At 33.4% G+C, this 17,568-nt stretch overlaps 1 protein-coding gene and 1 non-coding gene across 2 annotated transcripts; one reads left to right on the forward strand and one right to left on the reverse strand.

Annotated features, from left to right (window-relative positions):
- Positions 1-3,441: 3,441 nt before the first annotated feature.
- On the reverse strand, positions 3,442-3,514 carry Trnar-acg (transfer RNA arginine (anticodon ACG)). Its single transcript has one exon. It is a non-coding gene; the product is annotated as a tRNA-Arg (tRNA).
- Positions 3,515-7,258: 3,744 nt separating this feature from the next.
- Positions 7,259-15,584, forward strand: Inx2 (innexin 2). Its single transcript, XM_072887604.1, has one exon. The coding sequence runs from the start codon at positions 8,167-8,169 to the stop codon at positions 9,241-9,243; it is 1,077 nt and encodes a 358-aa protein (XP_072743705.1). The 5' UTR covers positions 7,259-8,166; the 3' UTR covers positions 9,244-15,584.
- The last annotated feature ends 1,984 nt before the right edge of the window (positions 15,585-17,568 follow it).

Genomic DNA, 17,568 nt, shown 5'->3' on the forward strand with positions numbered 1-17,568 from the left:
TTTAGAAATTTACGTGAAAAAGTACGATAGACTGAAACTTATTTCAGTCATAAATAAGGTCATATACGTATAAATACGACGTACGTGCATATTTTTTGTTAACAAGTATTTAAATTATTCACCGACTCGATAACGAGAAAGAATTCTATATCGTTATCTTTACGTTGAGTAAAATATAAAATAAAATTAACCGACGAGTGAAATCTTGCAATGTTATGATTATATAAATGATTTTTACATATATTAATATTTGTCAAAACAATTAATTTTTTAAGGTTTTTTAATACGATTTATAATATTCTCAAACATTTACTTTTATTATTCGATCGCGTTTTAAAATTACTCTATATTATGTAGCTTTGTCGATTTTATAAAATTTCAGACTTTTTGCATTTTAGCAAAAGCAACCTTTACATTCGATAAAGTCATTTCACAATCATTATATTCTCGTTATTTGCGACGAAACTGTATTATTGATTACAATTAATCATGAAAAGGTATACCTTATAATTCAATGTTAAACGTATCCGCTTGTTGATTGCAAAAGAGTTACGTCAGAATTCTACGATTGAAGTTCTATTATATGTACATCAAATCTCGCTTTACATGGCGTACATACATTATGCGATATATCATAGGTTCGCTTTATTATGTTTGTCCTTAGTGTCACGAGTAAATAGACACAAGAACTTTGCACATGGTATGCACATGTTTGACACACAGGTGTACTTTAATGTACATTTAAGTCAACATTCTAAATAAATCTCTTACGATGAAATGTGCACGCATAATTTTAATAAAACTTTTTGTATATATATATATATATATTTTGATAATCACTGCGCGATATGATAAAATAGATTACAGTTATCATTTATAAAGCAATTCTTAGTCTTGTAATGTATCTTGTGTAAAATTCAAAGATAAGAACTTTGTAACACAGTAGAAATGTAGAAAATTTTCTATTAATTAAATTATTACTTTTATTATTTTATTCTACACATAGTATTTCTTTCTTTCTCTCGTATATCATATATTATGACTCGTATAGCGTCAATAATTCATACGACCAAATCATTATTCGTACATTGAAATTTGCTTGACAGTGTTATACTATTACACATATAATGTGCAGAACGAAATAATGAATGAGAGAGCGAGACGTATTTTATCGTAGTCACCGGAATGCTAATAAATTTTCCTAAATACATATGTTATTCTCTCGTTTATCGGATCGTCGTATGAAGACGCGTACACATCTCATTGTGCGAAGGTAACGAGAGAGGACTACAAGAGAGGGACCACCGGATTGCGGAGGTGGAAAACCAGAAAGACCGGTCCTTTCTCCTTTCTTTCTTTCTCTCATCTCTTAGCCTTCTCCCCGTCTTACTCTCGTTCCCCTCGACCGAGAAAAAGATAGAGTGAAGCTACAGGTACCCATGCCAGCTGATGTATAGAGAATCGTGCCACGTCGACGCCTACCCGCAGACCACAGGTAAGAGAAACCCATTCGTGCGCAGTCAAAAATTCTTGAGCTGATTCATAGGAATGCTTACCCGGCTACCAGTTTGTATTGCATTGCCAAAATTCCATTTGAAATTTATCGATCTGAAATAACAGTCGTTTTTTAAGGTACCAAATGGCTCATTTAGGTGTTTAAAAAGGCGAATTTTAAAATTCCCGAAAATATAATTAACAATATATATACAATACATTATTACAAGAAAAAATTGCTATAAAAGAATAAATTTTAATGAGCATATTTTATGTATAAAATATAAGATTGTATAATTTTTTGAAGATATTTCTCTCTCTCTCTCTCTCTCTCTCTCTCTCTCTCTCTCTCTCTCTCTCTCTCTTGTGTAAATATAAAATGTATAGAAAAATAAATGTTGCTAAAACTGTAAATTTTTAAATTTCTGTAGAATTTAGTACTTTACGATGTATATTGAGTCTCAAGATAAAAATGTCCTATAAAACTGTGTTAGCGTAACGAAGGTAGCGTGGGATAACGTAATTAACAAGAGTTCGTGATGACTTCATCTGGCCGAGGTAACGCTTCTTTCTCAAGATGAATACAACTTCTGATATGTGAAATACCAAGAGGATCGCCGACCTCGAATTTCGAAAGCGTGCCGCAACCAAAATAATCGTAAATTAATTAGATTATTATTATTATAAAGTTACACACATGTGGGAACAATTCAGTTTCCTTTTTGAGAGGAACTTAACTACAGGAAATGGAATTAAAATTGTAAAGGAAGTATGTGTCATATCAATAATGATAATCTTATAAACTAAAAATTATAATTGCAATCAAATATGTATAATAGTTCTGTCGATATATTTGACTATGAAATCAAATGAAAAATTATACAACATTCAACGAAGCACATCAAGTCTAAAAATATTATATATCCTTCCTCATTATCCCTTCAAACAATTTTTAAGAAAAAAAATTTTAAGATCTGTGTTTGAAAATTTTTAATATAATAATGTGACATTTTATCTCTGACATGTATAATTCTGTTCTTTTCATTTATTTCCGAATCGAGATTTAATCGAAACATAAGTCCAAAAATGCATTTCTCATTAATTAATATAGACTAGAACATTACATACACGATAACAGCCGGATTTTCCTATATAGATGGTCCTTCTTGGCTTACACGCATCTTTACATTATCGTTTCTCGCGTGCAGAATAAGAATAAACGGTGATGGGTTAATTTATTTGACCCATCAGTGAATATTCTCGACGGCAATTAATGCTGAATATAACGTCGAATAAGTCAGAATAAGTATTTTTTACACGCATTACATCTATAACACAATCAAGATAGCGGCAAAAGCATACATGATAAGACGTACAAAACAAAAACATGCAGCTTTAACTCGGTCTACTTATAGTGTGAAAAACAATAATTTTAACAAAAATAATTTTATAATATAAATATATTATAATAAATAATATAGTTACATTATACACACACACGAAATTATTTAAATTATATGTCAAAAAATATATCAATCAATATTTGAAAAATTAATTACGCGTAATATGTAATACATATTAAATATAAAATACATAATTAAACTATTTGAATTTTAAATTTTGTGAGAATTTTCAGTTTAAAAAATCGGTAAATGCATATTGAAATATCACTTCTTTTATATTTATCGCGAAATATTTCCTACTTTTTTCTTATCTGGAAATAAGCTATTTTTTAAATATTCTAATATTTGTAATAATTAAATATATATAAAATATTTGTAATAATTAAATGATTGGTAAACGAACAGATATTTTATTCTTTCAAGAATAAAAGATATTTTATTTTTACTGTTATTTATAAAAAATTTGTATTTTCTATATACTAATAAAAATTATAAATTTTTATTAAAATTTCTTACATTTATATAATTTAAAAAAAAATTTATACGATCCTGCCAGGATTCGAACCTGGAATCTTCTGATCCGTAGTCAGACGCGTTATCCGTTGCGCCACAGGACCGTCCTTGAATGTACGTTTTTTAGGTTAAATAATAGGTTAAATATTTCATATTAATAATTTCCATAATTGTGTAAACCAAAATAATTTTCTTTAATTTATCAAATTTAATAATTTCAGATTATTCAATACATATTCTCTTGGATTTTGTCTGCATTAAAGTTCGTTACATGTTCTATATTCTATTGTATATAAAATTATAATTCTTTTAACATATATTTATTAAATTGTTCGAAGAAATGGTAATTCTTTCGCTTTTTAAGTATCTGAAATTTTACCTGAAACACAAATATAATTTTTTTACAAACAAGTAACTAATAATTTTTTAAATTATATAAATACTTTTTAATTATATAATCCTAGCAGAATCATGTAAATTTTTTTAAAAATTTAAATTATATAAATGTAACAAATTAATAAAAATTAATAATTTTTATTAGTATATTATTTAGTATATAGAAAACACAATTTTTATAAATATTAGAAAAATAAAATATCTTTTATTCTTGAAAGAATGTTTGAAAAATATCTGCAAATATAATTTTTTTAATTATATATTAGAAGAGAGTATAAAAATAGCGTTTAAATTAATATTATTGTTTTTAAGTTAATATATAAATAATATATCAAATCTTTGTTGAATGTCATGTCCGAGTCACAAACATGTGCAGAATTACATGTAGTGATTTATTTATTGCATGTAATACTGTGATAATATGTACATATTTAACAATAAATGTATATTATATAATATTATGAGCTTAAGATTATAATCTTCAGATTAGTATGATTTTTATCTTTTTAATCTTGTTTCTCATATATCAATATAAGAACAGCTATAATTCCCAGATTGTATGATACAAAGTGTGATTTACCTTATCTACTTTTTTCGCGATCAACTGATGTCATTATTTTATCAGTGCTGAGTTGTAACTATATACAATTGTATGTGTGAATCAGTTCGCATTACGTATCGCATAAAGAGCAAATATAAAAACTTCTTCAACGAAAGCTATAGATTTTTATAAGAGAAATGTTAGATAAGAAATGTATAATATAATATGTGTATAAAAAATGATAAATGTGCATAAGAATAAATCACAACATACAAATCTAATAAACAATCGTACGTAAATATTGCATACACATTTCGATATGTTCCAGATTCAAAATATTTTTCCGTTTTTTTTTTTAAATAAAATGTGCAATAGATTTATTATCATTGTAAGGTAATTAAAAACTGCTGTTATAATTGACAGAGAAAAAATAAAATAAATAACATATGTATGTATGTGTATATATATATATATATATATATATGAGTGATTTATATATATATATATATATATATATATAAATCACTCATGCAGTTAAAGCAATTAAAACATCACGAAACATTTGTTATTTTCAATACGATAGATACGAATGGAATATATATTTTTTTCGGCATATATTATAGATAAATAAAGCAATTATTAATCGCATGCGTCGAAAAATCGAACTGAACCGGTTTTGAGTCCTTGCATTTTTTTGTGACTTCTTCTTAAAGGCCTCCCTAGGATTAAAGATCCTCTTTTCCGCGATGCAGCTCGCTGATTCATCCGAACCGGTGTCCGGAGCCTGGTGCCTAAAGTCCTACCTGAACGAAAGAAAACGAGATGGTCCAACGTGCTGTTCTACGAGATGACTCAAACAGCTGGCTATATTGCTTCAATGATGCTTTCCCGACGAAATACGATAGGACTGCTTAATAAGATAGCGTTATCCTGCTGACGTTACTCGTGAACGACGATATATGAACACGATGTGTCTCGCGTAGAGGTATCTTTATCTGTCTTCGATAGCCTAAGCGGTATGCTGTTATATGTATATATAGATTTAGCGAGAATAATTAATCAGCGTAGGAAGAGGATTCATTAGAATAGCTCTATATTTAGAGCACGCGTGTCCAGTGATCATAAATGATTTACGATTCGGTGCACGGGATGAATGAAATTAGCAATTTATGCGCAATTACATAACAATTATTATATTACAACTTTATATAAATGTATGTTTGTATATTATTAGAAATATTATATTCCACTTAAGTATTTATTATTAATTATTTATTTTTATTAATATTAATAATATTAATTATATAATAAATAATAATTTATATTAATAAATAATAACATTATTATTTATTAATATTGATTAATTTATTAATACTATTATTTATTAATTGCTAATGAGCCAAGAGTTTGTAATTAAAAATTATATATTGGTCAATGATATAAAATATTTGCATACAGATACTTTTTTATCTGTAAATATTGTGGAACTTTTTGAAACAGGTATCTCAATATGTATCCAGATTCTGGTTTTACTTTTGTTTTTCTTTTTTTCTCGTTTCCTTTTTTCTTTTTTCTTGAAAGTTCTTTGTAAGAGAAAAGACTTTTTCTCTTACAAAGAGAGAAAAAGAAAAACAAAAGTAAAACTTTTACTGTGAATAACAGACTTTCCGAATTTCTCGAATGTCCAGATGATAAACGGTTGTTTATCTCGATGTATATATTTATCATCTCTAGTGCGCAATAATTATGCATTATTATTATCATTATCATGCTTAGCAAATAGCTATATATTTTATGTCGCATTGTAAAAGCGCTGCATTTTTCTGGTTAAATGTCAAACGGCGTGAGAGTTTTGCGGTGAGCTACGTTTAAATAAGAGAGATATTATCAATTGAATCATGTGAATGTTTTGTCACGCAATGTTGCGCGCGTAAAAAAAAAAGTGTAGCGGCACAATTTTTCGCCCATTTTCATTCATAGATTACGTCAGATTTCAGGACGTAACAAATCTTATGCCACTGACCCACAGAAGGAAATATTAAAACAATCTACCTATTACGCTTTAGCGCGTAACAAGATATGATACGACAAACTTGCGATTATATCCCTGCTTATTTTCTTTAACCTTCCCTATTATTCTATTCAAAGCATATATTTGATATATATCATTGACAAATTTAAATATCTAAATTTTTTCTTGACTATATTTTAATTAAATTTTAATAAAACGTAGTTTTTATATTTTTTTAAGATTAAGATATTTTACGCGAGAGTCTATGTAAAATAATAATATAAAAAGATATTAAAAAATCAACTTGTTTAAGAAACTGGTTTTGATGACATTTATATTATTAATGTATGTATTGAATAATATATCTCTCATGTTTCTTTCTCTCTATATAATATATATATAGAAAAATCTAGTTTTTCATAACGAATATTCATCGATATTGATGCATTTCTCTCTCTCTCTTTGTTGTATCTAAAATAAATAAATTAATTCCTGAGAAAGAGAGAGAAATAATCTTTTATAAATTATAATTGTTTATCCAGAATAAACCGGGAAAACGTTTTAATCATGATTAGCGCTAATCAACTGGATGCAAACGGACCAAAGTGTTTCGAGAATCCCACGCTCCTGCAGCGTCAGTAGCCAGTAGCCAGCCAGTGCCAGTCGCCATGGTAACAACCATGCCGCCGTCGCGCTGAAGCGAGAGTGTCCGAGGTCCGCCGAAGTTTGCCGAGGCCTGAGATCGAGAAACCGAGAGCCGAGAGCCGAGCCGAGAGCGAGCGAACGACAGTGATGTCAGATTCGGAGTTTGGGGGGTTTGGTTACACACGCGCAAGGGTGACGCGTACGTGTGCTGCGCAGTAAGCTTTGCGCAACGCACGTACGCGTCGCGTTTGTGTGTGTGCGCGCTACCAAACCCCACGTCTGGCATCACTGCCGAGCGAGTACCGTCGACAGAATAGAGCACATTGACGGGATTACTTTGTGAAAGAGGAGAGACGAGGACGGACACATAGCGTTAGGAGAGTGAGCAGGAGAGTATATAGTCGGTATTGTGTAGGTGGGGATGAGCCGTCCCTGCTGCCTGCCGCGCCGAAGCCGAAGCCACGAACAGTTCTCGGCCCCATACCGGCCTGTGTAAGGCAGAAGACGGGAGAGAGAGAGAATCGCGTAGTGTACGAACGAGAGGGGACGAGAGTCAGAGGGGGAAAGCTAGAGAAGGCGAAATAGAGACAGTCCGAGAGAGAGAGAGAGAGAGAGCGAGCGAGACGGGGGAAAAGGGAGCAGCTCGTAGCTCGTGGAACGTCGTGTCCTCGCGTGCTTGTGTCGCGTCTCGAGTCTCGAGTCTCGAGCGCAGCCATTACGACAGAACCGCTTGTAACACGCAGTGACGCGATCACGCGACGGTAGCGTATCCCTTGTTGCGCGCGTGAACATCGCTGCCGTCACGTATACGGGCGTATAGCAGAGCGCACGTGTACGAGTCCGAGTAAATTGACGCCGCCGCCGCTGCTGCTGCCGCTGCCGCTGCCGCTGCCGCTGCCGCCTTCGAGGGGTTGGCGAGTGTGAAAGGAGGAAGCACGGAAGCTGCCGAGCGCGCACGACGAGTCGCGTTGTGTGGAAGCTCGAAGCACGAAGCACGAAGGGACCGTATTCGAAAACGAATTCGGTTTGTGACCGAACCGCTGGTTGATCGGATTCAGAGGATACGTGCGTGCGTCGCGTGTCCGCGTGTGTGTGTGTGGTGCGTCGCACGAAAAAAAATCTAAGGAATTAAGATAAGAAGAGAATAACAAACAGTCGTCATCATGTTTGACGTATTTGGTTCCGTGAAAGGGCTACTGAAGCTCGATTCTGTGTGCATCGATAACAATGTGTTTCGATTGCATTACAAGGCTACCGTCATCGGACTGATTATCTTCTCTTTGCTGGTGACCTCTCGGCAATACATCGGCGATCCAATCGACTGCATCGTCGACGAAATACCGCTGCACGTGATGGACACCTACTGCTGGATCTACTCGACCTTTACGATCCCGGACCGAACCGGCATTGTCGGCAAGGACCTGGTGCAACCGGGAGTCGCTTCGCACGTCGAGGGCGAGGATGAGATAAAATATCACAAGTATTATCAGTGGGTCTGCTTCACGCTTTTCTTCCAAGCGATTCTCTTCTACATACCACGCTACCTGTGGAAGACATGGGAAGGCGGTAGAATCAAGATGCTGGTGCTGGATCTCAATTGCCCGGTGGTGAGCGAAGATTGTAAAAGCGACCGGCGTAAACTGCTGGTCGAATACTTCACCTCGAATCTGCACTCGCAGAACTTCTACGCCTACCGCTTCTTTCTGTGCGAGCTATTGAATTTTGTCAACGTGCTCGGCCAGATTTTTTTCATAGATTTTTTCCTGGACGGCGAATTCACCACTTACGGCTCCGACGTCTTGAAATTCACCGAAATGGAACCCGAAGAACGTATGGATCCCATGTCTCGGGTATTCCCAAAGGTGACCAAGTGCACATTCCACAAATATGGTGCGTCCGGCACGGTGCAGAAGTTCGACGGTCTTTGCGTGCTACCACTCAACATCGTCAATGAGAAGATCTACGTATTTCTCTGGTTTTGGTTCATCATTCTATCGATCTTGAGTGGCCTCAGTCTTCTTTATCGCTTTGCGGTGATAGCCGGCCCGAAGCTCCGGATGGTGCTATTGCGAGCTCGCTCGCGTTTGTCGCCGCAGGACCAGATCAAAACCATCAGCGACAAGTGCCAGATAGGAGACTGGTTCGTTCTCTATCAGCTGGGCAAGAACATCGATCCTCTGATCTACAAGCAGCTTATCGCCGACCTCGCGATTAAGCTCCAGGGGAAGGAGAACGTGTAACACACGCCGAACGATTGGGAAGAATCTCCTCGAGATCCAGAGAAGTTCTCCGGAGGATTCCTCGTCTCCTCTCCAGAGCGACGCTCTTGTTCTACAGTGAGAGGAAGCGAACGGTAGGACCGTCTCTAAATTAGAGACAGAGAGAGCCATACCGCGGACAAGTATTAGGAAGACGAGGATTGGAGAAATTGGCGTCTTAGGTTGAATTGCACCGACGGTTTGATCAAGCGATTAGATTAATAGTAATTCGCTCTATCTCTTTTTATGTAGTATATTTTATACACTATAATATATAATAGATAGAAAAAGAAGAGGGGGAGATCTCGAGTTAATTGGATTTTAGTTTTACTTCAATTAATTCTTACAATTAGCTTTTCGAATTAGCAAAGATTAAGGATATTAAGGACATCATTAATTATTTTCGATCACGTGAGACGTTATCGATTAATAATTTACGTAGCCTTCGCGTTTATACGTTAGTAAAGAAGTGAGATTTAGTCAGTCGAGATTAACAATTGGGATTAATAAAGTTATTACACTTTCTCAATCGTAGTTAGATAAATGATAACTGATTTTATTATTAGTGTAGAGTTAAGTCGCTTTCTTTGCCTTTGTTTTAAATTTTTCGAAAATTAGAAAAAAAGAATTTAATATTTGCGTCGGTGCAATTGGACCTCGGTATTAATTTTCTTTTTTTCCTTTTCTCTTAGCCAAGTTTTTTTTTTTTATATCTCGCCATTCCTCTTTTGCACGAGTACACGATTCCATTCCAGGTAGTAGACTTACAGCCGAGACAAAGCGTGCTGTTCGCCCGTCTCTTCGCCTCTCCTCCTCGTCTTCGCGTCGAACTCACCTCGTCTTCGAATCCTTTCACATCGCAAAGTTTCCCATCGATTTTACATCCGCCATTCCACTTATTTCTACGTTTATCCGTTTCCTTAATTTTATTCCGTTCTTAGATTTTCTCGAACAAGATTTTGACTCCAATGTACTTTTATTGTCTAATGTTTATTAATTAAATTTTCATATATATATATACATTTTTTTGCAATATACATGATAATGATGAGTATCGGAAATTTTGAATTCTTTATAATAAATGTCTTCTTTTTTTGAAAAAATCTGAATCAGTTGTAAAGAATAAAGATTATTCTTTTTTATTTTTATAAATTTCAAGCATTCGACGCACTTTGCATAAAACGCACGTTTTTTTTGCGGATATTCTTACAAGGCAAATTGAATGATAATTTTGGCCATAACGCGAAAACAAAGTTTATTATTTATTATTTAAAAAATTGCGCTGCCCAGTTGATTTGTTCAGCAGTTTAATTTATACTTTCGTATTAAGTCAAAATTAATTATTTAAAAAAAAAATGTCAAATTAATAGCGAAATGAAAAAGAAATTAATAGAAAAATTAACGAAAAGAGTTACCAGTTTATTGCTCTGCGCGAGTTTTTATTCACACTTTGCGGCAAAGTGTACATAACGTTGTAATAAAGTTTGCGAATATAAAGCTTCTAATAACGCAAACGTCCTATGGTCATGTACGTAAGCAGAATAAAAATCCTGGTCTTCCGCGAAGCGCTTCACCGCCTTCTGCGCGCATTCATTCCTCGCTTGCATTCCTACAAGTCTCGAAGCGAACGTCTTGTTCGTGATGGAACGACCTGCCTTGTAAGAATAATACGAGCGAATAGACGAGAAAATCTAAGAAGGAAACCGACGCCGACACCGAGGAATTTCATTGTCCTTTTTTCACAAAACATTTTGGGCGTTACGTCGCGTCGAAATTAGCCTAAAGCTGTCTTTTGACAAAAACGAGAAGAAAGAGAAAAAAAAGAGAGAAAAAGCACCTGTGAAAGAGCTTAAAAGAGCGCGAGGTCCTTCCGGCACTCTCGGAAACCTTCGTTCGTTAAACTTGGATCGTGTGATAAAGCGGGGGATGGTTTGTTATCTCTTAGTTCTATTCTCTCACTTTATTTGCTTTGTTTATTTCTTTTTTGTTTCTTGTCGAAAGATAGATGTATCTCGAGTTTGACAGAAATTATTTACTGACGAATATCATTTAAGACGGATATATTAGACAGAGAGATTCACATTTGTATCTGTGAAAAGTAAAAGATATCTATTACTCGTTTGTATCTCTCTCACACTTCATATTATGGCTGCGTTCTGATATTCACCACCAGCACTGAAAGTCTAAAGTTTACGTTGCGTACACTATATAGATTTTCAGTACTAGTTATGAATATCAGAACGCAGCTTATATAGTTTTATAATTTCTATAATATTCAATATATAGTTGTTTCGATCGCTGTTTCACGCAAGAGAATCGCACATGCCATCCCTCGGAAACCTTAACTTTTGGTTTCTTTATGCAACTACTAATTACTTTGATCTTTCTTATATTTTGTAAGCATATTTTAGGAGTATATATGTATATTGTAGGTATATATAGTAGAGAGAAAAAAATTCATTTGTACATGTATATGAGCATAGAGAAAACGAGAGAATGAGAAAGAAAAGGGAGGAGGGAATGAGAGGAGGGAGAATCGTGCGTGTATGTGTGTGTGTAAGTGTAGATATTAACGCGCGTCTTCCTCGTATTTTATCATTCCACGCCTTAATAAAAGACATAAGCACAATTACTATATAAACTGCGTTGTAATTAGATTACAATTTTTGCGTTGTATCTTGCGTCAATTCTTTCTTCTTTTTCTCTATAATATAAAAATATATATATATATATATATATATATATATATATATATATATATATATACATATATATTCCTTTAAAATTAAAAATTATATATATTTTTATATTATAAAAACTTTTAATATAAAATTAATGTATCGAGGGACCAAGTGTTGTAAGAGATATGCAATTTTCTTCGTGAATTCTCTTTTATAATTACAATTTTATGACGTAAAAATAAAGTATTGACCAAGCTGGAACGCTTTAAACAAGCATTCCTAAAAAAATATCTCGTCTTTTTTATAAGACTGGGATATCACGAGGCTGTGTTCCAAAATTCACTGCCCCAGTACTGGAATATATCTATATAGTTCACGTTACGTGTATTCTAGAATTTTGGGACACAGCCTGAGAATCAGCGATAGTAATACTGTAATACTATGACGACGCTCTAATACGATGTTGTCACAGATATCTAGGCGTAAAAAAAATTCAAATTATTATATTTAAATAATGATATAATGTCATGAATGATAACACAATTGTTGTTGGTCTATTCGTCCTACGATATTGCGTTTGAGGTGATAACTTCAATATTTCATACAGAAATAAATAATAAGGAGCGCTATTTTTTACCGTTCGTATATTTTATACATATCTTTTACGCGGAATGTATATTCGATACTGTTTTAATATCCCGTTGACAAGTATGCGTGTTGCGTGGAATACCTAATATCGTATTCCGATCCGCGGGTACGTTGACTCGCTTGTATTACTCGAAGATAGAAGCCGAAATAACTTTATATGGTACCGTTGTCGGCGATACTTTTCGTTTTGTAAGGAATCCTATGTGCAAATGTCGAAGTTGATAGCTCGCTGATTTCACGCGAAAAGCAATTGTCAAAGTTTTATCAAGATAGCAATATCGAGATAACATGATTATAAAGGGCTTATAACGTTTACGATATGATACTAATGTTCAAATTGTACGACACTAAAAGCTCACGATCTATTTGCTACAGAAAACCGATATTATCGGTCTAATATAATTTGTGTCTTCTTATCTTAATCTTGTATAGATGCAATTGTATACGAAAAATGACATCACAGTTTTTCGTATCTTTTTATCAGACAGTATAATAAAAGTTTAATAAAGATTTCTTAAAGAAAAAAAAAGGAAAAAAAGAAATTTCCAAATGTACAATTTAAGGAAAAAAAAAATCCGAAGATTTTTCTATTTTCTATAGAAACCGTCAATCTGATATTTACGTGTCAGCGTGAATATAAATGTTACACAGTACGCAATACAAATATTTCGATGTCTCTTTCATGGCATTGTAACGCGACCTCAGTCCCGGTTCAAACGCGTTAAACGCCTGCCTTTCACGGTAAACATGTGTGAAGCATACGAATGGATAGTTGTAGCGCTACGGAGTTATATTAAAGAGAGGAAAAGACAAAAAAAAAAAAACGCGCGTGACGTGATTTATATATTATTACTCGTTTCTCCGCCATCTAGAACATTCCCTCTTTGAGAGAGATCTATGCTCAAAGTAAGACTGCCAAGTAATCGAAACACGTCGCCGAGATTTTGTATCACTTTTAAATGTACAATCAAAGCTTCTTATTCGCGGGGAAATTCCATGAAATGGAATTTTTTCTAAAGAATTCACAAAGATAATAAAATAAAATAAAATTGACATTTTGACCGCGAATAGTCTCTGGTCGTGAATAAAAAGAGTGCTTACTCCGCGACTACTGAAAACATCGCGAATACAAAGAGAACGTGAATAGTGAAATCATAAATAAAAGGAGCTTTGACTGTAGAGTTATTATTACACAACATCGTTATCCGCTATTATATATTGCGTTACTTTACTCGATTTGTTAATCTTTCGATTGAAGAACGTTAGACTCTTTTTGCATAATATTATTATATATTTCTCTCCCCCTTTATCAGAATGGGCGTTTTCTTCTTTGTCCCTTTATGTTTGCAATTTTTTTCTTTTTTTTGCGACAATAATAATTGTCTTGATCAATGTTTGCATTCCTACGATTTATTTCCTAGGAAAATAACCGCGCGAGGCCTAATAATAAGTGCCTAGTTAGCGTTAAGTATAAAATTAATCGACATTCCAGTAAAACGTTGTTTCTGAAACGATCCACTTTTTACTGTATCTGTTTTCGCTCTGCGAGATTTATTTACAGATATTTCAAAAATAAAGACTTTCAATTTAACAAAACTTTTAAATTCTAAAAGAAATCGATTGTATAGTTTGTGAAACGGTGCCATCATTATCGAACTTGATAAAAGATATTGAAAATTAAATTGAAATTAAAATAGAAATAAACAATGTTTGTCAATTTGTGTGTGAAACCGCAGTTGCACACAATCAAGTAAAGAGGGATATTTTGTCCGATATTTTCTAATCGAAAAATATAAATTGTTATATACCACGCCTAGATAATTATATACCGTATAATTGATCGCCAAAAGTGCCTATATCCTGCCAAGCGTAGATGAGAACTTTTGCTTCCTTTCGCTCGCGATTTTATGATACAGCGCTTTCTGCGGTAGGTGCAACATTACACATCGGTATTGTATTATGACATACATGCATTACTCTGCCCGATTTCCATTTCCATCTGGAAGAGAGAAAGAGAGAGAGAGAGAGAAGGAAAGAAGGAGCGCCCAAGTACGTGTTTTCGCACCTACTGCACAATGATAAGACAATAAAAAGATACGTATAAATATATATATATATAGTATAAATATATAGGAGAGAGAGGGTCTCTGTGGAGAAAGATACACGAAGTATATATATTATATATGAATATAGTATAGTATATACATATCTTGAAACATGTCGATTTGCAGAGTAATCTAATAGATAATATAGGCGCATTGCCTTCTTATACTTAAAAATTTCTTTTTCTTTTCTGTAGTTAGATATTTACAAGAATAATTAAAAGTAGGAAAGAAAATCTATCTATCTTTCTATATCTGCGATATAATGATAAAGGCTTAAGAAAAGCCTGTAGCCCTGACATGCGTTTAAATTCATGTGAGAAAATATATTTATCCTTATGCGTGTTTGTACACGTTAAACAACGATTAGATTTTTTTATTCGTAATTAAGGGTTATAATTCCAATCAGTTTCTTACTTTCAACACTAAAATAGAAGCGAGAAAAAATTACACTCCACGCCAGTCGTTTAATAAAAATGCAGTACGTGCGTCATTTTCGTGCGTGTATGCGTGGTATCAGAATCTGATTTCGAAATTATTTCTGCCTGGGGGGCTCTAATCGCTCGCGATTAAGAATAAAGTATTAAGGTCGAGAACGAGAGAAACCCCCTCCCCCCACACTCGAGGGACGAAGGACAATGTACATCGCCGCATAGGAAATTTATACATTCTTATACATATATGTAGCTTTCACTTATTATATATTATCGTCTTCGCTCTTCGAGCCGCGCGTGATATCTGTAATGTGCGGCCAGAACACTGCCCTTCTAAGAAATGAATGTTATATATACAAACAAACATACATACATACATACACATATATGTATGTATATATATTTTAGTATGAAATGTTTTCTTGTGAAATTAAACTAATAAACATCAACGATTATAAGCAACGATCAGTTTGTTGACATTTGTTGTTTTGACATTTTTCGGTGACCTCGTTTCCCTCTTCTAACAAGTTGATCGACACGCGAGTTTAGTAGGTCAAATAAATAAGGACGTAGGTGTAAAAGAAAAATTCGTTTATAAAATGCACTATTCGATTTCATTTTTTTTAATTATATAAAGATATAGTTTTCTAAATTTTCCCAACTTTGTAAGAGTAGATTTTTTTGGAAATTTCTAGAGTAGCTGTTACTTTAAAAAAAGATAGAAAAAATTCATTATTTATTATAAGTTTTTAATATTTAAGATTAAAATAGAGATAAGTAGAAGTAAGTTTAATATTCAACAATTTCAAAATAATACAAAAATGAATTTAGTGACATGCGTTTTTACTTTTATTATATTTTTAAAATTATGTAATATACATGTACACGACAAAAATGTTTCATTCATTAAATTGTAAAAAATACATAGAATAATCTTGAAATTATCTAAATAAAATTCAAATAGAGTAATAGAAATGATTGATAGTTTTTTTTTTCGCTATAACTAGAATCGCCGAGAAAAACGATCCAGCAGAGAACAACTGTGAACAACGAGCAATAATTAAAATGCGAACGATAAGACAGTCATAAAAATCAAGGACCCTGCTGAAAGCCACGCATCTTTTCCGATTGGTTTTTCCTAATATTAGAAACGACTTGTCGAGGCCTCTAAAATTAGATCATAAACTGCGCAAAGCGTCACAGATGCTTATGATTCTTGCCTACCTACACAGCAGCCGATTTCATTACGCATCGGCGTCACGAACGCATAAGTGCGGACACGTAACGAGAGGAGGGCTTCTGCACGTGCGTGTGCTCACCGCGATTAACTATAACCGGAGACCGGAGTGCACATCGCGCGTTCGAGGTCCAAGCAATTGTACACAAATCGCTCCCTCCATCGCAATCATCAGGTACGTTATTGCACTTGAACCGCATTAGCGAACTAAATTCTCCCGCGCGTACAAAATTGCCCATCATTATCCGCAGGGGGAAATTATCGTGAGCTTGAAACATTCCGCCGAGGAATTTCGGTGCAAAAATCGAGGCGTCAATAGGTATTAGCGAATATTATCTCTCTCTGAACGGATTTTTATTTATTTTATTTAATTACCTCTCGCTAATTGCCACTTACGCGATACTCGTTAAACTGTTGCTTAACGGTTCAGTCGCGTTTGTTCTAAGACTAATTTCAAACTTTTTCCTTAAACTTATCTCTAATACTTATATTTTATATCATTCTGTGTGTAATAAAAACAAGCGTTATCGTTATAATTATTTCGTCTAAGAGAAAAAAATAAATTTAGCATCTTTTAATAAAAATCCATTGTAATTACTTGTTTTAAAAAAATTGAGTTTAGTTTATTTATTAGATAAAAATTTTATAATTAAATTTACAGGAAAATATTGTTAATTAAATTACAATTACAGACAATTTTTTAAATGAGGATAATTTTTGTTCTATCTACTAATATATATAAAAGTTATTTCAAAAGCTTTCATAACGTGGAATGCAAAGTACAATCACTAGTAATTCATTTGGCCTCACCTAATGAATTCCCGTAAGACAGCGAATTGCTTCTAAATTACAGGTAAGTGCCGACAGGAACGGTCGTCACACATTCCTGAATAGGAAGCTGGTGGTCTCTGAAACAAACGTATATATATCAGTTTATTTTTCTACACAAAATATACAACTTAAAAAAAACGTGAATATAAATATTTCTGTACAGATGAATTTATTCTGCATCATTATTCTGCATGAATTTTTTAAATTGTGTGCGATTAAAACAGTAACATAAATTATAAGAATGTAAATGAGCGAATAAAATTTTTGCAACTCTTTTTTTTTGAAACATAATTATCTTTATCATTATCTATGAGAAATCAATATAATGATTCTCGGTGAAAGTTTTTCCTAGATATTTAAAGATTATTATTATT

Source organism: Anoplolepis gracilipes, chromosome 3 (genome assembly GCF_047496725.1).
Source record: "Anoplolepis gracilipes chromosome 3, ASM4749672v1, whole genome shotgun sequence".
NCBI classification, from domain to species: Eukaryota; Metazoa; Arthropoda; class Insecta; order Hymenoptera; family Formicidae; genus Anoplolepis; species Anoplolepis gracilipes.

Excerpts from the sequence above, each read along its gene's own strand:
- Inx2 (XM_072887604.1), top strand. The coding sequence starts at position 8,167 with ATGTTTGACGTATTTGGTTCCGTGAAAGGGCTACTGAAGCTCGATTCT.